The following is a 22,143-nucleotide window of genomic DNA, read 5'->3' as shown; positions in this document are numbered from 1 at the left end:
ACTCAGTCAACCAGGATATGTTTGATGCCATATTAGGCATTACATTTCGGAAGCACTGCTCCCATCTGGGAATAAAGAATATTAGACTTTATGTAAGTATACGGGTTTTTAACCCGAAATACAGGTTTATGTAACCAAACGAAAGAAACGGTTTCCCTAAATCAACTTCTCGATTTGTTTAAGGCAATTAAATTCAGTATTCAATTAATTTAGCGACACAGATATATTTAAAATCAAACTAATTCTGTGAATACGAACCAGCAATTGCCTACGAGGGTGTGTATTTGCGTCGAGCCATGTATGGTACATTTAATCCTGCAAAAAACTCCGGAAATAACCCTTTACGGGTACCGCAGCTTTCCGCCGCCATTTACGTTCAAAATGAACGTTTTGACTCAGTTCTCTTTTTTCAAATTTGTTCAGATACAAACACCAGTTACTCACTATGGTAACAACTGCATTTATTATTCTGGACTCGTCAACTCCCGCTTCATTTGAGCAATTGAAAACAACTTACGGGTTTTCCGCACAAGCACATTGAGGCCCCGTCTTCTGTTCACATGATCTTAAATTACGAATACAGCAGGGTGGGCAATCTCACATAACCTTATGTTGACATCCAACATGTACAAAATAACCTAAACTTGTAAAAGTAAAATGGTATAAATAAATATCGCAGCGCTCGTCTTCAAGTAGCCTACTGTACATTTTTTTAGTAGTTCACGGTCGAATGAAGGTTAAAAAGGGAGACAATTTTGTCTATTCTTTTAAAATAAACTGCCGAAGCAAACTGGTTGCATAAATTTGATTTATTTATGACTGGTGTTTTACCCCATACTCAAGAATATTGTATGCATAAAAGCAAGTTTGCCGATTGAGACAAGTTTCTATAAGCGTTGCTTTAGGAATAAAACCGCCAGTACATTCCCACATTTCTATATGTTGATAAAAATTTTGCATTTTATTACGATTTCCGTTGTGTATTTATTGATCATGATATATGTACTATAAAACCCTTTTCTCACTGCTGTCACATTTACTGGCTATATAAAAGTAAAGTAAAATGTTCTGAACTGGCAGTATACAACACAAACTTATTTTCAATGCAACGAAGAAATCATCGATAAATTTTTTTTTCATTTTTTTTACACATTAGCACCATGCACCACAAGCCAGTTTATGAAGCAGCTGACAGCAGAGAAGGAAAATGGTATCTTCAGTATTGGCCTACTAAAATAGCATTCAGCATTTGTTTCAAACATGTTTTTTTTTTTGTTTTTGTTTTTGTTTTTTTTGGCATACTCAATGTGATTATATAACTTGTATTATTGATGGTCTTAATATTTCTACAGCCATTTTAAAATTGATTTTCAACAGACTGCCATACATCTTAATATTTTTTCTAAATCTGTTTTCTCTATTTCAGAGTACTTTATTCTCTTCGACGAGGACGGCAATACTACTCGAATGTCAAAGCCAAAGTTTTCTTTGCCGTCCTCAGAGATTAAAATCTCCTCTGTCTGCCACCTGCTTCATGGTGGGCGGAAATATCTCGTGGAGATTCTCGCAATTGGAGGTAAACCTATCATTCTTATACATAAGTAAAATGTCATTCCCTTTATCTCAGATTATTACAATAAATATTCTCCATATTTAGAAAAAAATAATAACCTGGGCCAAATCTTCTCTTTTCAGTGTGTAGCACTAGAAGAATTGGATATAATAGATCAGGCCTGGCCCCAAACCCACAGGGGCCAGGCCATTACAAAGTCCCTGGAGTCCGGACATTGGGCTCCAGGAAGCTATATCACCATTTGGCCTGAAGACAAGGTATCAAAATCTCTGTTCAACATTTGTTAAAGTTGTTCTTTATAAACATCCTTGTTTCTTTCTGTTAGTAGACTCTTTGCTACTATTGATGGTTACTTTATGTTTGTTTAGAACTTGAACTAGAACTTGGTTGAATAAAGCTATTCAGGTTGATTGATTGTTCTCTAGATGGTTAAATTTTATTACATTGCAATGCAAATAATAGCAAATAATACTTCCAATTATCTTTAAATTTATTTGGTTATGATTTGCCTTTTTTGCAGTTGTTGGAAGAAATTGATTTTTCTACCTCAGACTAAGAGTGGTGGTAGTGGGAGGATGTGAGGGATTTAGGTTTTATAGCAGTAGAGGGGAATAGTAGTGAGGGTGTAGCTGGGGGGATTAGTAATAGCATTTTGGTAGGGGTTGGTGTAGCTGGGGGTGGAGGGGTCAAGTATTGGTGGTGGGCGGTCTGAATGTGTCAACGGGGGATAGTGAAGGGGTAGCTGGGGAATATAGTGTAGGTGGTAGTGGGGGAAAAAGGAACGGGAGAAGTTCAGGGGAAAGGAAAGGGGAAAGGGAAAAGAAAAAGAAAGATAGCACATGAGGTGGAAAGCTGGAGCAACGCAACGGTAAGGTTAAGTTTTTAAGTGCTTGTAAACAAAAAGGCTGTGGTAATGTTATTTGCAAATGGCCTTTGTTTTATTTCCATATAACTTGTCTGTAAATGTGTATTGAAACATGTCATGGTAAATGTAATCTCACACTGATGACGTCAGTAAAAGCAGTCCTGCTGTATACAGAAATAGTCAACACCCGTATCAAGAATATCAAAGCATGCTGTTGTGAAATGCAAATCCATTTTTCACTAAGTGCATAAAGTATGTAACCAATTATGTCATAGTAATCATGTCATATTTAATTCTGTTTCAGATGGTTACACTGATGGATGGGGATTCTGGAAGGGGTGACAGGGCGGAGGGCCACAGAGTCCCCGACTTTGTGGACATTACATCGAGCAACGACCTGGTAAGAACTGTAGACATCTTAAACATGTATACAATTTTAGGAAATAAATCTGTACTTCTGTGATTGTAAAACGCACAGACTGTTTCACATAGCACTAGAAATAGGCTTCCAGGTAATAAACTGAAATGGAATAGGTATGTATATTCGGGATGTTAATTACATAAATGTTAGTGTAACACTGTTGTTCATGTCTAGGGCAGTATTGGAATAAATATATTTGCCATGCCCCCAAATGAGGTTGTTTCACAAAAATAGTTTATCATGTGCCAAGGTGTCATGTAGACCTCTTTGAAAACAAGAATCATTTTCAAACAAACCAATCTTCATGCTAAATATTATATATATTAACACAAATAAATTGACGAGTATAATGAGAAAAACTCAGCAAATATCTATAGTACTGAAACAAGAAGTTAATTAACGTAACTTCTATTTTTTTATTAGTTCAGAAATCAGCCATGTGTGCGTGTCTGTGTTTCATTACAGGAGATGTCAGCCATGTGTGTGTCTGTATTCATTAAGGAGATGTGAAAACATTTTGTCTGCATGTGATAATCAAGCAGTACATCATACACACAGAGATATGTCATTTGTCTGTCTGTCTGTGTGTATGAGGTACTGCATGATTACCACATGAAGAGTCCACATTTTTTCCTGACAATTTTTTTCTTTCTGTTAACAGGTTGATGCTTTCAAGACTGGCCAGGTCGTTGTTCGTCATGAATCTGCTCCTCAACAGAGGGACTGCTGTCAGCACTGCCGACGCGATCCCTGTTGCCGGACCAGATTCGAGAGATTATCGGCAGGAACTGGCTTCCTACACGGATGAAATACATCGGAGGTGTTGTGGCAGTGAAAAATCGGCAGGAAATCCACAGAATTTTTGCCTTGACCTTGACCATAGTACTATTTGACTGGGGTGGGGTGGGGGGGGGAGCTGTCTGGTAGGGCTGTTGATGGCTCAAGCAAGGGAAGCTTTGAGCCATCAACGCCTGAGTGCCATCAAACAAAAGGTGTTTGATGTGCACTCAGTTACCCCGTCACAAAAGACAGGAGAAGTGGCACAAATGTAAAACTGCCATTAACTGCCATTAACTTGCAAACTTAGGCACCCCCTTAGAAAATCTTAGTTTGCAGTTAATGTAGTTTTGCATTTTCTGCCACTTTTTCTTTTTTTGTGCGGTGATAATCAGAATTATCTGCCAAGGACAGCTCCTTTTTTAATCTTAATGTTATTTTGGTTTCCTCTTAAGTTTCCCTCTGGAGTTTACCACATAAAAATGTGGTAGATTCTATAAAAAACTAAGATATAGTACATTTTAATTCCCTCCAACAAGCTGGTTCCCTCCATAAGCTATTTTCCTTTATCAAATTGGTTTCCTATCGGTCAAGGTATTGCTGAAAAAACTGCTGTCTTGGCCAATTCTTGCCTTACAGTCTCTGTCCACCGCCTCTTGTCCAAAAAAATACTTATGTTATTGTTTAATTTGTTATACAAGGATGAGATATATGTATATAGTTGAAATTTGTATTTACACATACTATTTACTGTTATTTAAGAATATATAATAGTGCAGTACAAATATTTATAACTAAGAAATTGTAAAATTTTAACATTTATAAGTAACTTGTTCATAGTATAATACTTATTTAGAAATTACTGTATATATAAAATTGTTTAACTTTTCATTTTAGTGTTTTAAATAAATATTACAAGACTGAATGAACTTTACTGTGTTTCTTCAGGTTATGGCCGCATTTAAATGAAGTACACTATTTAAAACATGGTCTTTTTGCTATATTCCCCCAATCAACATTAATATACATGTAGTTCAACATCTATTTCTGTATTTTTTGGGGTTGGAATATAGTGTGTAGAAATCAACATGAACTGACCTACTTTATTTACCTGTGGTTTTGTCTTTTAGTGTTTTTATATCAGTATCTTCAAATTCCAATGAATGCATGTCTTACTGCGCCTGTGCCCAACATCTGTGATTGCAAGTTAATTCCTACATCTCCCGGGTTATTTTTTAGTGTCAAAAACACTCAATTGCCTCCAGAGTGCTCTGAACACGCAGTTTATGCTGGAATTTGGCAGTGTGTCTTGTCCTGCCTTTCAAATCGCTAACTTGGTGTTATAACTTGGTGAGCCTAGAAGGAAAATCTAGTTCTGATTGAACCAGTCCCTACTGCAGAGATGCATGAAACAACAACGTAGAAATGAACAACAAACTTAACTGTATTGGTCGATCTATCGCAGAAGCATATAAAGCAGGGTCATTGATACATTTTTACTTGGTTCCTTGTGACAGTTTACACTCTTGGTGATGGCTAGCCGATGACATGCATTGGAACATCCCTTCAGGCCAGGTTTCCCAGAATCATAATGTTGTATTACTTAGTGTAAAGAATATGTTGTCAAAAAGTGTGTGTAATAATTCTAACGGGTGACAACTCACTTCTTCGAGCAAAACTTTTATTAATGGGCCGCGTCAAACCGTATTTTGTTTTATGAAAGCAAAACAAAAACAGACGAACGAAGACAGTTTACCCGCATGGCGTTTTCATCATTACGTGTAACGTTAATAATTAAAACAAATTTTGTAGAACTTTGTCATATTTTAGGGCAGCATAGACAACAGAAGTGATACATGCCATTTTTACTTAACGGTATAAGTTTCTCATATTTATAAGGTAATTTTTTTTCAATGGTCTTCCAATAACTATCGAAATGGACACAAAAACGACGTTCCGTGTGTGACCCACGCGACATTATTATGGATACCCATTGAAAAACGTGTTTATTGCGATGATAAATCTTTTCATCAATTAGTTGGCATGAAACAGCAGTAAAATATCTATCCACACTTTACATTTTTCTCCCAGGTGAAGTGATTCTGTGTTACGTATGTGACCTTCGCGTGACGTGTGACCGGTGTCAATAAACATGCAAATAACATCATAATCCATGACTATAACTTTATTTTTTTTTCACACCAGCTTCCCACTGATAGTTATTACGTGAGCTCAATCATTGGTTTTGAAAAGAAGTACATTTACACACTTCCGCGAGAAGCCTTGGAAAGTGAATTGCGCACATCCCGAGCGTTTGACTTCTGGGGGCGAGTTTCCTTGAAAGACGGGCGGTATAAAGTTGTCTAGTTTAACTGGCGAAGTACCACATCCTGATTTTACAGTGACATTATACCTCATAGCTTAACAAGGGCCTGAACAGCTTCTACTAGATAGATTTCCCCATCATACACCAACCGCCAACCTTAACGGACTGTTTACGTGCATTTTCTCTTTCCACACCCCTGCCTAAACTGCGGTAGTAATGCGTGTGGTATGATGGTCACTTTTGTTGTTGTACTGTACTTGTGTAAAATAAAACGAAATGAGAATACAATCAATAAGTGTCAGTTCCCACACTCAGTGTTTCAGGGCCGACGGTAAGAGGGTGGACTCAAAACTGATCTGCCAAGGACGACTCCTACCATTTCACAGTTTGAACCCCCATCCCTCTTAGGCAGGATCGAAGTTTTCATAATGTATGCGTTGGGGCAAAATGAGAACTGGTTATACAAATTTCAAGTTAGTCGCGCCATCTATATTGGTAAGTTGTAGCGGGTTACGCCGCATTTGGATTACAGTGTAATTTGGTATTCAAAAAAATTAGCGCCATCTATGTTGTCCAAAAGTGTCTAATAATTTTAGCGCCCCCTATGTTGTTCAAAAGTGTCCAATAATTTTAGCGCCCTCTATGTTGTCAAAAAAGTGTCTGTAATAATTCTAACGGGTGACAACTCACTTCTTGGAGCAATACTTTTATTAAAGGGCTCCGTCAAATCGTATTTTGTTACATAAAACCAAAACAAAAACACACGAACGAAGACAGTTTACCCGCATGGCGATTTCACCATTATGTTCAACGGTAAGAATTAAATCATTAGCTACTGCTATGCGGACTGGCTGCTAGTAGGCTACTATCAGCCTAGGCTAGAGTCAGCTGTCCCAGCCATGCCAGAAAGGAGGTCAAATCTCACAGCATAAGTTTTGCATGGCAACTTTCACATTGATTTGCCTTTTTCAATTCACCTTCAGCTAGTCTTCAGTTTTACAGGTGGTATTACAATAATATAACAATGAAATCTCACTTTTTATACAATTATCTGCAAATAAATTGACATCGGGCACATCTTTTCAGACTCTGGCACTGTCAGTGTTCAAGTATAGTTGGGTTTTTTTCATAGTTCTACCTTTCTTTTTTTAACTTTTACCAGGGTTTCGTAAGAAATGTCCAGTTTATATGTACAGTTGCATGAGTATCAGTTGGTTATTCTTCAGGAGACTTGGACACTGATGTATGATAACGCAGATTCAAAACATGTTACGCAGAGGTTTACTTCACAAATTCTGCAAACATAGGTGGACTGTTTTCTGATTTTGGATTTCAAACATTGTTTGCATCTCCTGGCTCTTTGCATCACAACTGGCCAGTGCGATCTTCCCATTTCATCATTCGTGGTCAGTTGGTAGCGCCTTTTCTGACAATAATTACTAACGAAGGCAATAGCAAAAGATTTGTGGGAGTCGAGCTGAGTGTAATCTTTGTTGACCTGTTGTTGATTTTAGCTGGTGATTGGGGAGGGGGGGATTCTTTCATTCAGATATAAGCACAAGAAATATTTCTGTCAATAAGAAACCAAAATATGTATTTACAATACTTCCTAGCCCGTCGACAAGTTGGATACTGCATTCTAAGCTGATTCTCATGATCTACATCGTTCATGTGATCTGAATAATATTTCACAACCTGGGAAGCTAGTTCATCTAATCTGGAAACATCTTTCTGTTTCCGCTTCATTGTACAGCAATAGTTGGGTCAGAATTTGTGCTAAGGAAATTTACTTGTCGACTGTCTGTGCAGCAGGTGGCGACTAGGTTTCCATCTTGAAGTGACTTGCTAAGACCTTTGTCTTTTTTTGACGAACACCTTGGGTAAAGTTGCTGTGGTCATCTTTTACGATTCGTACGTACTGTCCCAGCTGCATAAATTTTGTCAGTCAGTAAACTGGTAAACAAAGATAGACTGGTGAGATAATTATCCGTATAGACATGGTAATTTTTTCCTACTAGATCTATTATCAGATCTGTAACAACTCTCGACGCCAGACCATTTTCCGTACGACGCGCTTCACTTTTCCCTGTATATATCTGCATCTCGTACACATATCCATTTGTGATGTCCGCAAGTCCCCACACCTTGATCGCCTGCAAATACGGTAGGTAACTTGAGTCGACCCCTAAAGACTATGATTGCTTAGTCGATAGTCACAGTTTTGAGTGAGTGAGTGAGTGAGTGCTTGGGGCTTAACGTCGTACTTAACAATTTTTCAGTCATATGACGACGAAGGAATCATTAGGGTGCATGTACGTGTAATGTGCCTCCTTGTCGCAGGACGGATTTCCACCGCTCTTTTATTTAGTGCTGCTTTATTTAGGCAAGTAAGCCGCCCCGCCCGAGCCATTATACTGATACGGGTCAACCAGTCGTTGCACTATCACCTTCATGCTGAACGCCAAGCGAAGAAGTTACAACTTCCTCTTTTGAAGTCATAGGTGTGACTCGATCAAGGATTGATCCTGGATCTACCGGTCCCGAAGCGGACGATCGTCACAGTTTTGAAAAAATCACAGTGCAAATTGTAATTAGCTTTCAAATTCGTTTGCACGATTTCCAAAACTAGACGGATGGGATGCAGTTTGTCTTGACCCGGCTTTCCTATCTCTGGGTTAATTGTGTTATCATTACAATGGAAATACTGCAAGATTTTCTCAAACCTGATCCTTGACGTGATGAGAGGAATGGAGAGAATTCCAAACACTGGATTAGTTGACCAGTAATCCTTGTAAGTTGGCAGCTGTAGGAAAGATATCAAAATGTGAAGACCTGAAAAGGCCTTCATTTCAAATACGATCACGTCAAACCACTGGCTGTCCGGTTTATTCACTTGACACTGCCGGGCGTACAGGTTGGTTTGTTCCGTTAATGAAGTATAAAAATCTGTTGTCCAGATTAAGTCCAGGAAATCAATGTCCGTTTTTTCGGCATCTAATGTCACAAATGAGCCTACTGTCGGGTCAAATAGATCGGTTGTCACTGGTGTCAGAGTCCCAGACCAAGAAGGTAAACATCGACGGCCGCCATTTTGATCACTCCGTTGACTCTGACCATCACCTCCGCCGATAAAGTGTAATCTGTTCCTTAATTCACAGAGTGGAATCGATTCTTTATCTGATGATGTGCAGGTGCCGTCTTCAGTCACATCTGAATCGGCAAGGACGATATAATTTGCCAAGTCCTCCGCTGTATAGCCTTTTTTCATTTTTACTTTACAGTATGAGTTTCTCATCTTTATAAGGTAAATTCTTTTAAATAGTCTTCCAATAACTATTAAAACGGATAAAAAACCGACGTTCTGTGTGTGACCCACAAAATAAAATAATGATGCGTATCCATTGAAAAACGTGTGTATTGCGATGATAAATCTTTTCATCAATTAGTTGGCATGAAACAGCAGTAAAATATCTATCCACACTTTACATTTTTCTCCCAGGTGAAGTGATTCTGTGCTACGTATGTGACCTTCGCGTGACACGTGTGACTGGTGTCAATAAACATGCAGACAACATCATAATCCATGACTGAAACTTTCGTTTTTTTTTAAACCCATCTTCCCACTGATAGTTATTACTCGAGCTCAACTATTGGTTTTGACAAGAAGTACATTTACACTTGCACAAGAAGCCCTGGAAAATGAATTGCGCACGTCAGCGTTTGACTTCTGGGGCGAATTTCCTTGAAAGACGGGCGGTACAAAATTTTGTCTGGCCTAGCTGGAAATTTTCACAAAGCGCCACATCCTGATCTTGCCGTGACTGATAAGGACCTGAACAGCTTTCACTGGAGCGATTTCTCCCATCATACGCATATCGCCAACCTGTTTTGGGGCATTTTTTCTTTCCACACCCCTGCCTAACTTTAAAGTTATGTCAACATCTGCTTGCCCAGAGAAGTTCCAGATAATTAATATACGTGATAAACCCTCTTCCGAAAGGCGTCTGGCCACATGTACTTTCTGTTTATCTGGTACTGAACTCCTGCGATATACTCCCATGGGTTTTGGGCATTACCTATCTCACCTATCTCATCTGTCTCATTTTACGACACATGAAAAACAGTGGTGGCTACCATTCGCTTTGAAGCCAGAGAGGCGAAATCCTCAGTGCTTTGAATAACTACATTACAGTTCTTGCTAGAACTAAAATTTTTACCTACCCCAATCACTACCTCCCCTCTTCCAATATCGTTCACCACTCCCATCCCCCTTTGCCATGTGATGTTGCAAAACACTTCAAGGATACATTTTTTGTTAAGTTTCTGACAAAATCCGCATCATTTTAATTATAATATATGTACATGTGAGAAATTCAATTGCGCCAGAATCAAAAACGTGACCACTATACCACGCGCATTACTACCACAGTTAGAATGCATTCCGCCCAAGTATCACACGCGTGTGGTTTGCTCTGAAACAGAACATATAAAAATTTGACTAACCACTCAACAGACCTAAAGGCGCGCGTTCCACACGCGTGTAATACCCGTATGGTTATTTTTGGCCAAGACTACTAACAACTTGTACCGTAATCAGGCAGAAGAAAAAAACAAGGCGAACGACAGACAGTCTAACTACTATCCACCTTTACAAAATTTCCTACCGAGTGCGGATTCTCATCGTGTTTGTTCTTGGGCCACAACTGGTCACCGACAAAGATTTTAGGCGGACTGAAGCAACTGTGCGACTTCTCCCATCATTGACGGCCATATGCCTGTTTGGCAAACGGTACAGGTAAGCATGACCAAAGTTTAGTGTTTAGGCTTCATCGCCTCCACACGAAAGAAAGACAAAAATAGTTCATGTAAATGATTATGTTGTTTCCTTGAACTGATAACTCTTCCACACAGAAAAATATTTCATCGTCAATTTGACTAACATAGCATTAGTCAGTCAGATGTGACTAATCCACGGGATCATTTTGACATGTTTACAGTAGTCCCACACCCCTAATTGCGTCATAATCTCTTGAAAAATGGATGTTGGTCGATTTGAAGAACATTAACTTTGTCGAAGTAGACTTTGCACGAACGAACATGGCGGACAGGTAGCACGACACAGAAAGGTCCTCTCCGGTCAAATTGCGATTTACTCCCTACATTTTTGCCTGCTGAGCCTATTCAAGGATTTTTTACGTAAAATAGGATGTGCTTGCAACTATGGGCAGAAATATGTGAGAGTACAAGGTGATTTTAGTTTTGAACTAGTAAAACTTAGCCTACAGAAACTGGCTATGGTGGGGAAGTAACCAAATGTGATTTACATGATTGGCACGCTCTGCACGATCTGCCTTTGACCAGAGTGCAGCATAAGCCAACCAGCCGGTCGCGAGTTGCGGGTGTGTCACCGTGTGATTTACACCTGTAATCAGGGTCTTGCATTTTGACTTCAAGGCTAAAGGCACAGAAAAAGAGGAAACAAATATCTTCGCAAAACAGTTTTAACGAGCCGACACCAAAACAGTCATGGAACCTCTGTCGCCCCATAAGCCAGTGCCCTGCATGGGGGAGCAACTCAGCTTGATAATGAGTAAACTCGAAAACATCGTGACAGGTGAGAAACTGCTGGAGCATCTGACTAATATGGAAGCAAAAATCATGGGTAAGTTAACAACTCTGATTGAAGTACAAGAGTCTAGAATATTTAATCTTGAAAAGGAAAACGATGTCTTGAGAGAAGATGTGAAACAGCTTTCGTATGAACTCGAAAAAAGCCTGAATGAGATCAAAAGATTGAACACTGAATTAGATATGGTCGATTCTAAAACCAGTGACTTGGAACAGCACGGACACTAGAGAGCATTAAAGTACATGACATTGAGGGGGACAGTCGTATGCGGACTTCTGACGAGTGCACCGACAAAGTCATAAACGTGCTAAACAATAAATTAAATAAAATGTAAAACATAGACGGCGCTGTTATTCCTATGTACATATCTATCACGTACACGGTATTTAACAACATAGATGGCGCTGGTTGCCCAGTGTAACCGTCTATCTTGTATGTCATGTGTAACATCATAGATGGCGCCTCTTGTAGCATGAGATCTTTACATATTAACGGGAAAGACGTAATCGTCCGTTACTTTTGAATCACAATCTGATAGGTTAAGGTCTGTAACGCTCGTCATTTTCAAACTGGATTTAATACCGCTTAACCTGGGGCTAGGGGCCGTAAGGGTAGCCATGCTAATTACATCAGCATGATGCCTTTATGAACAGTTGCAATTAAAGCGCGACTGAGATACTTGTTTAATTGTTATTTGACATGGAACTCATTAACGGACTACGAATTTGAACTTTGATATGGAATTCATGCCTGGAATATTCATTGTCTTCCCGGCATCATTGAAAACTGATGACCGCTTCTCTCTTGTGTGTTACCGGCTTTATTTCTTATTTGTGTAATTTCTTACATACCTTTGTTTTTGGGAGTTAGTGTTAAACGTTGTTTTGGAAATGAATCTTGCGATTATCCACTTGGAACGCCCTTTACGGACTACGAATGGTATATGAATGTCAGACTTGACGCTTATATTTGGACTGATTTGTTGAGGTCTTAGATATGGTTCTATCAGCATCTATGAAAAGAAGTTCATTAAACTTGGGTATTGGATGGTCTGCAACCTTAGGAATCTCGGGGGGTATAACGAGTTCTCATTTTGCCCCAACTCGTCCACTAGGAAAACTTCGCTGCTGCCAAAGAGGTATTGGGGTTCAAACTGATAAATGGTAGGAGTCGTCCTTGGCAGATCAGTTTTGAGTCCGCCCTCTTACTGTCGGTCCTAGAAGACTGAATGTGGGAAGTTGATGCTTATTGGTTGTACACTCATTTCATTTCATATATGTACAATGAAACAAAAAAGGGACCACCATACCACACACGCATTATTACCGCAGTTAGAATGCATTCCACACAAGTATCACACGCGTGTGCTTTAATCTGATACATAGCGTATTGACTAACGACACAACAGACCTAAAGGCGCGCGTGTAATAGCCGTGTGGTTAGTTTTCGCCAAGACTGCTGATAAGTTGTCCAACTCACGCTGGCTATTTTTCCGGACATACGTGAGAAAGACCTGCCAAGAACATGCATATTGTCATCAGTTTCCCCCGTAATCTTTCTGGTTTTCTCCAGCTGTAATGTTGGTCGCCGACATATAAGTGAAATAGTCTGGAGCAAACATCAATTAAATATATCAGGGATTGTGTTACTGTAAAAAGTAGGCCTATATATACATTTTTGAACATCACTGTAAGAAGTTTGTTTGCAGGTACACTAGTTTATTTCATGTGCTTCTCACTGAACTGAGATTTTTTTACAGAGCATCTCATGGCTTAGCGGACGAGAACAGACCTGAGAAGCCATCCAAGTTGCAGACAGCTCCAGGCGATGCTCTCGACCACTGGATCCGATGCAGTCGGGATATAATCATGGCAGAGCTTCAGCTTCGTTCAACAACACTCAACACTATCCAACGCAGTTGAATCGGAAATGTGCCTGTGTATTTTTTTTGTCAGCAAGTTGAGTGAAGTTTAGTGAAAGTAGCCAATCAGCAGGCGTGTATAAATAACGTGACCGTCGTAAAGCACATGACCTGGGCAAAATGGCGACAAAAGAGAAAAATGCTGGAACAAGCCAATGTTAATGAAAAGATAATTTTTGCATCTCGTGCTGAGACGTCTTCTACGCCGAACAGCCATGGCAAAAGCGCAGCCGATAAACCCACGACACGATTCTTCCGGCTGCTTGCCATTGTGTCTCATGCATTAAAGAGAAAACATGGAGACTTCCCTCCAATTTGTCGAAAAAAAAAACCCCACAGCTGAACATCGTTCAACTCACGTCTACAGTGTTGGACAAAGTTGACCCATATGATTTGTAGTGTGGACGGGACACTCAACTTACCTCAACAGCATTCAACTGATTGTTGAGTCAACAAAAGTTGAGTGATGTTTTATAGTCTGGCTTAAGGGAAATAGTGTTAAGTGTGGCGAAAAACAGCAATCAAAATAAAAAAAAAGTATATATGACTGCAATATTGAGGCTACTAGTGCCCTGTCAGTGGCTACTCCCAAAAAAGGATTTCTCCTTTCACACTGTTATAAAGTTCAAGTTTATGAATTTATTGCTAAAGTTATGCTGCTTCTGTAAATTTTTACACAATATCTTTTAAAGTTTTCACACTTTGCACTTACGTTCTCACTGATTTTGCAATGAAGACCAGTGTTTTTTCCCCACTTTAGACCTGCACCCTATGTAGTTTTTACCAGTATCTTTGGATATGAAAATGTACTTGTTTAAAATACACTTTCATATTTACAGTGCAGAAAATGCCTATGCTGTAGTGGGCAGGGGGTACTGTTTAGAATGGATAATAAAAAGTCAAAGAATTTTTCACGCTTAAACTGAACTGTCAGTCGATGTATTCTAAGTGTGGAGGTAAGAGGTGTCCTGGTAAGTGTTAATGTTAATTCCAATCCGAGTGTGAAATTTAGTGGTTATATTTACTACTTCATCTTCATGAAACTGAATTAAAGTAGGCAAGTTTATGCTGATGTTTTCTTTTCAAAATTATCAGATTGTTAATGTGACCAAGCTCTGTGCGCGTAGTCTCAAGATAAGGTTTTATTTTTACAATCTTAAGTTTTGACTACGTCTTCGGGAAACTTGGTTGGCACAATGAATATACTCTTAATTCCGAGGTGATAGATTTTTTTTTAAACTACCTGTTTGATAAATTTACATCTGTAGCCAAGTTGGATGCAATCACTACATGTATTCTGTATATATTTTCTTCAAGGGCCTACACAAAACTTTGATACAGAAAAAATTAGCACTTTTACATTTCATCTCTTTTCAGACAAATGCAGCACACAGTGTGTGAACATTAACTGTGAGAAATGTTTTCATTCTAAATCTTATTTATGTGTAATTGTCGTCATACTTATTTGCTTTTTTCCAGGAAGAGATACTTCTGGTGAAGGGAAGTAGTTTTCAACAGTCGGCTGTGTTTCGTAAATTCATTTTTAAAAATTAGAAACAGGACAGCTGCGTTTTTAACATGCATGGACTACCAACAGGAACATGAATATGCTTTGTACACTGAATCACAAGTTGGTTGGAAAAGTATTCTTTCGCATTCAGTGATCTGTTTTTGTGTGTTTGTTCTCAAAACATGGTGGAAGGTTTTCTGAGCTGAGAGACCTTATCTCACCCTTTCGGGAATGTCTGCCGTATAATGTGTCACGCCTCACCCTACGTCTCATTCGTCCAAGTTTATTATGCACCCACCCGAAACAGAAAGAAATCGCGTCCGATACTTGGCTGAATGAGACACGGATTACATATATTCATATCAATGTCATAAGTAATCGATGACTGACCATAATAACAGTATCTACCTACACGTTATCAATGTACTATCAGTAATAATCATCAAACATGACGAAGAAAATGTGTGGTCAGCTGGTGAAAATTGCCAGATCACGAGTTCATAAACAGTGCCTGAACTCGTCAGTGTTTGAAGGGGATCTCTGCATGGATTCCTCTCATGACAACAAGTCTTATCTCCGGCTCTGTTTCAGCCCTTCCTGAAGTACTCTGTGTCACTTATTCACTGGCTTGTATTTTCGCCGTTGTTTTTGCCCGTATTGGTTCGTTTGAGCTCAAACATGTAGCCTTCTAGACCAACCTGACTCGATTCTTTGTTGCTTGTATCAGAACTGGTATTACTTTCTTCGTCGTATGTCGCCATATTTGTTCACGATTTGAACTATTATTTGCAACTTTACTCACAGAAGAGCGATCTTCCGAATTCGTCGGCATCACGCCAAACCGTTTCTTACCGTAGTGGGCTGAAGAGGTCCACATCCCTTTTGACATAGACAACGTGGGAAATTCCCCGAAGATGGCAGCCTCCAGAACGATGTATATGGCGAACATTTGATCATGATTTACTCGGTTACAAAAAAAAAATGCATAAAATTTCAGAGTACATAGTTGAAAACAACAACCTGAGAGCTTTTGGTGGATATATAATGCATGGGAGGGTGTACTTTTCTTTTAAGGTATATCATTAAATGGGTAGTAAAAACACAACAAAACGGAAAGACAGAGCAGATCACCTTTAATTGAAGTACGTATTATCTAAATGGCAATTTTTTCAGATTCCAAATTTTACAGTGAACCAAATGCCAAAAAATGCTTTTATGAGGTTTTTGGGGCGACTTTTTACCTCCTCAACCTCCTTTGATTGTCATATTTAAGTGCTCTACATGAATGAACATAATAGTATATACCAAGTTGATACTACACCTACATCTGTATTTGTATTTTGATGTGGAAAAACATACATGTGCTTAGCAGCCAAAAAGAATCGGTGACGTCACTGTGCTTTAGTCTTTTCAGTAAGGCCCGAAATGCCAATCGTGAAACGTAAATGTTTTGCACTGTAGGAAAGCTGTAAAAGAATCCTCAAAGCCATATTTGAGTTCTGCATGAAAAAGCCTTTAAAATGTTGTGACACTTTATTTAAAATCGGCCTCTTCCATCAAGATTTTTCAGAGACATGAAGTTTGGAAACATGAAACATGTTTGATGAGCTATTATGGAAATGGTAATAAACAAAAGAAGTGGTAATAAACAATGAAAATGGTAATAAACAATGGAAATGAAACCAATTGTTGAAAAGTTGAATATTGCAGCTTTGTGTTTAATAGGACATATATTTACTTTCATCCAACGACTGGACTTGTTTTATACTTCCTGGAAATAGGTTAATTTATCCTGGAATTTCTTTGACTTGGAGCTGTACGCACCCTCCTGGATACTATAAAGGGTGAGTAACGCCGTTTTCGATTGTGTAGGTTTATACATCAGACAGGGGAAACTAATTCAATTCATTAGTAGGTCGTAGTCTTCGGTAAATTAATCACCTCAGTGCTTTCTCGAGCATTCATTTGTTTGAATATAATGAATGGTACCGAAAGTTTTACTTCTTACCAAATTTAGTATATTTTGGTTGTTAATTACTCAAAACACAACATGCATACTGGAGTTATACCCCCTTGACCGCATTCTATGATTACGCATCTAGTCAGAACCTTTAGTTTGTTGAAACATCATGTGGGTATATTCACACCATATGTGTGGAAATATGTCGGTTACCACGAAGAAAATTTTTCTACTATTACTAGGCCAAAGACTTAGTTTTCGGACGTTCAGTGATAGTGTCCGAACACTATTTTTCTGGGAACAATGGACTCGCCATGCCACAAGACGACACAGTATTATAATATGTACACACACCCAATGACAAAGTATGTTGTAAAACCTCAATCCTGCCTACATAGTCTTCATTTCAGATGGGGTGCTTGTCTTTGAGATGCTAGAATGTGTGGCGGTTACGGCACAGGCCCGTACAGACGGTAGTCGAGATCTTGGTGCCTATTGACTTTTTGCTGGCAAAAACGTTTAACAAAGGCCTGTTTATGTTGTTTTCAAATGGAATTCGTCCGAGACAACTTGCTTTCCATAAACATGACATTTGCAATAGGGTCGCTCTTTCCGTAGACAGTGCTCGTGCCGCATGTGGTATAGCCTGTCATTTATGACGTATTGAAGCTTACTGTCCAGAGCTCAAACACCGAATAAGCGAGCAACTAACGTGTGCGTGCACGGAATATTTGTATAAATGCATTTGTTTATTTCGATCATAATTAAAGACGAACAGCATGAACGGGAAACTCATGATAACAATAAACGGACCGACTTCGGACTGAATCTGCATTATGCCATTATATGTGCATTTCAAAATATCTGCTGTATTTTCTAGTCGAAAAATTCGAACTGATTATAATTCTATTTACAGTTTGCGACATTGACCCTTGACATATTTGCTGATTTTCATCCCATAGCCTTGCCCCAAAGCAACGGAATATTTTCGTATAGGCTCTCCATGCAGCTGAACAATTCAGATGTGACACTAACAACAGGCCTGCTATGAATTTATCTCATCTTGTTGCACAGCAGCGACTATGACCTAACGTGAGATTAGTTTTTGAGACGTGAAAGTACGAGAGGTCAGACTTCGTCTGTTAGAGTATGCAGTATGTAAGTTATGTCACAACAGTGGCAACTAGTCTCTAGGAAATAGAATGTAGGGAAAGTCGAGATCTTAAACGATATCGATGTTTTTCGGCTTGAGAGTTAGCCAAAACTGTAAGTTCTATTCATAGAGGGCCAGCATTTTAAAATTACCTCCCAATGGATAAAAAATACATAAGGTTTTCCGGGTCTTTCTAAATAGGCTGATAAAATCAAACCATGTCTTAAAGATAGGTGTTCAACAAACTTATGCCGCTTTAGCCACGAAACTTGCCATTAGCAACTAACAATAGCTTACTCCTAAGAGCGTACCCCAGCTTAGGTTTCCTCCGTGGAAATGTCTGGCAGCGCGGATGGTCGCGTTTTTCCCCCGAGCTGGGTTTCCTCCCATCATAATGCTGGCCACCGTCGTATGAGTGAAAGTGTCGTATATATTCTTGAGTACGGCGTAAAACACCAATCACATAAATAAATAAATAAAAACGCACCTTTTTAGCGGAAGAGTGATATCAAGGGAGGTAATGCAGTGTGGCTAAATTGGTCATACGAAAACAAATTACCTCGCTGTCACAGCTTGTGAGGGAGTTGGTGACATTATGCGGTCGACGACGCTCGTGATCTTGTTTGCACAGCCTAACGTCAATTCATTGAATACCAACTGTGTTCTACCAATATGGTGTGCATATCTCTGTGTCACACGTGGACGGCCGTAAGTGGGAAGGTCTGTCAGCAACCTGCGCATGGTCGTGGGTTTCCCTCGGGCTGTGCCCGGTTTCCTCCCACCATAATGCTGGCCGCCGTCGTATAAGTGAAATATTCTTGAGTACGGCGTAAAACACCACTCCAAAAAAAAAATCACACGTGGAAATGTTCGCCAGTAACTTAATGTATACTAGATGCGGGTGGTTTACACTGAATGCTCCAGTTTTCACCCATGAAACTGATTGCCATCGTATAGGGGAAACATTCCTGACTGTGGCATTAAGCAACAATTGCATGAAGACATGCATACTTACTAATCACAAACAAATATTTAAGGACAAAATTGTTTTATATATTTACAATAATCACACTAAATTGGACCATTAAAGTATAATTTGAAACGCAATCCCCACGACTGCTCAAAAAATGTTCCATTTAGGATGAGACACTAATAAACTAAAAATGAAATAACTAGCAGAAATTACGTAACATTCGTCGAACACAGATATTTTTACATTTAAGGTAGAAGGTATTCGGAGAGTTTCTTCATTTTTTGCAGCAGGTCGCACAGTATCTCCAGAACCCGACTGGTGGAGTTTATGCAAATGTTTGCATGTTCTAGCATTGTTTGCTTCTCGTTGCATGATTTCCTCCTATTTCCGTACTTTATATTCTTTCTTAATTGTTTGGTAGTTGACCTGGGATATCCATCTAGGTTAACGGCTGGTACACCAATCTGTGTCTCGAAACAGACATTCGTATACCAGCTGTCAACCAAGATGAATGTTCCGAGTCAATAATCGCAAGACCAACACTTTTCAATGATGTAGAGAAAGGTTAAGGTATGTTCCAGGCGAATGGGTGGATCTGTATTCAAACCAGTTCAACAAATCATTGATTATAGATAACAGTGTGAAAGCCAGTTAAGGTCATTATCGTGCAATCGTTCTATCGGTCAACAATGGAAAGAAGCCGTGCCCCAACAGTGCAAAGCGATGTTCAACACACGCATATATGCTACACGAAAAATGATCAAATTGTACGTCTCGAAGTCGGGAAGCCTAAGATCAAATCCGGGTCAGGTCATACTAACGACCCTAAAAATGCTACTTGTTGCTGCCTCGTTTAGCGCTCAGCACCTAGAGGTTAAAGCAAGAAATACAAAGGAATTTGTTGGGCGCGTGGTGTTATTTCGGTAAACTCTGATTGAGCACAGTCTAAATTCATTCAGTCTTCATTCCGTTATACCGAATAAACCTATGAATCCATACTAGTCTTCTCAGTCTACAAGAATCTAACGATGCAAACGTCTACAGCATGGAGAGTAAACTCAGGGCAGTAATAACAAGGTGATAGTCGGGAAAAAGTCAAACGTAACCGATGAAATGTAGCCTTTTGTCAATTTTCTTCACTTAGGGTTTTATTCTAACTGTTGATGGCTAAATAGCAAAGGTAGAATTAGGTAAAACAAATACTCAAAATCTTCAGCAGAGATCTGAACAGCAATGCACTAGAGCTGTGTTTACGTCAAATACAATGAACAACCACGTGAAACAATGCAAAGGATATATCGTTCACCGCACAGTAAATCTCTTCTCGGATGTATTTAAACCATTACCCGAATCTTCCGTATGTTTGGATCTTTTCTTTTAAATCACCTTTATGTGCATGTTGGAATGATCGAAACCGATACAAAATAGGGTTAATTCAACTGCAAAAGGCCACCAAAGAGTAGGCGACTGAAAATGAAACGCAACAGAAAATAAATTAATGGGCATATTATGTTCAGACAGTGAAGAGGTTTTCTAGAGCCCCCACTTGCTGAGCCATCTGTCTTGTTTTGACAAGCTGCACAACCCCTAGACCCCCAAGCGGTTGTGGTATTTCCAGTCAGTTTGTTTCCTTTTTCATCATAACAGCAACTAACATTTATTCCAGTTTGAAACTGGAAATCAAAATCAACAGAGAAAATGGCAGCATTAACAGAGGAGATGGCTTCAACAGGTATATCGTCTAGGACTGTCACGTGAATCTCTAAGGGAGTTCCATCTTGTAGCTCGGAAATATTATACGGTGCTATTTGAAGAAGTGTATTAAAGGTTTTCAGGTGAGATTTCAGACTGGATTTCAAGTTAGATTTGATTGTATCCATAATTAAGCGTTGGATGTGGATATTAATCGTCTCACGTGTCAGTCTTGTCGGCGCTGGAAAATCTTCTGTGAATTGCACGGAGATGTGGAACGTCACGATCGTGTTGTATCCTTGGATGCGTTTGATAATCAGTTCTTCATCGACTCCAGCTTGTCCAGATTTGAGAAGCCGCTGAAATCAAGAGTGCCCAAACATAATAAGAGACTTCATGCATAGAGATAAGGCCAGAGTAGTATGGTGATTAGCAAATGGTCATCAACGTCTTTTGGTCAAAAAGGATATCAAAAGTTTTATTACCAGGCTCTGTAAGTATAAAATTTTTTAGACAGGGTTACTGGTATGTAGATCCTGTTGAACTATCCTTTCGTGGATCGTGTTTCAAGCGACGTGAGCCAAGTTACCAATTGGTTTAAGGTTTGACCACTCTTCCACAAAGTAATCATAAACTGAGTTGATTTGAAATGCTGGCAACAAATGTCTTAAAGAGTTAACTTTACTGTAAATGGTGGCAACATACGTCTTAAACAGTTTGCTTCACTGTAAATGCTAGAACCATGCGTCTTAAAGAGTACACTGCCCCATGGTACATATAGTATCAATCAACTCAGCCCAGAATTGCTGGATCGTGTGCCACGCTATATTTAAATGTAGTGATGTCAAAGAGTAACCCACACGTTCTGAGCCGTCAGAATAACAGGAATATAAGCTACAGTAAAGTCAACGTTCGACGTATTATTATGCATACATATATATCATAGCCGATTTAAGATGTTTTATTTATTTATTTATTTATTCATTCATTTTATTGGTGCTTTACCCCGTGTTCAAGAATATTTCACTTACGCGACGGCGGCCAGCATTACTGTAAATGCCTTTTATTCGTGGGTATAAACTTTCGCGGATTTGGAAAGAAGACACATTCGCGGGAATGAACTTTCGCGGAACTTAGCAGAATGTTTGGACAACTGATAAACGAAAATCAGTGTCAATAAAGAAACGTCATGTGATTAAATGTGATATAAATAAATCCCACTGTTTAATTCTCATGTATCAGCAGTGTGAGTGAACTGTGACAGATTTGAGTAAATTTCTCAGAAATCATCATTATGAAAAGGAAGTTTGCAGCGCGGAAAACCTGAGCGCGCATCCGCGCGT

The 22,143-nt window shown here is 39.2% G+C and overlaps 1 protein-coding gene across 1 annotated transcript in view; it reads left to right on the top strand.

Moving 5' to 3' along the window:
* Positions 1–3,667, top strand: part of LOC135478091 (secretin receptor-like) — a 39,421-nt gene extending 35,754 nt beyond the window's left edge. The window contains 3 exon segments of the mRNA XM_064758362.1: positions 1,696–1,830; positions 2,743–2,838; positions 3,521–3,667. Of these exon segments, the coding sequence (XP_064614432.1) occupies positions 1,696–1,830; positions 2,743–2,838; positions 3,521–3,667 (378 nt within the window).
* The last annotated feature ends 18,476 nt before the right edge of the window (positions 3,668–22,143 follow it).

Source organism: Liolophura sinensis, chromosome 11 (genome assembly GCF_032854445.1).
Source record: "Liolophura sinensis isolate JHLJ2023 chromosome 11, CUHK_Ljap_v2, whole genome shotgun sequence".
In the NCBI taxonomy this organism is placed as follows: Eukaryota; Metazoa; Mollusca; class Polyplacophora; order Chitonida; family Chitonidae; genus Liolophura; species Liolophura sinensis.
The sequence above is the reverse complement of the archived record's forward strand: the minus strand, read 5'-3'. Positions and strand labels throughout refer to the sequence as shown.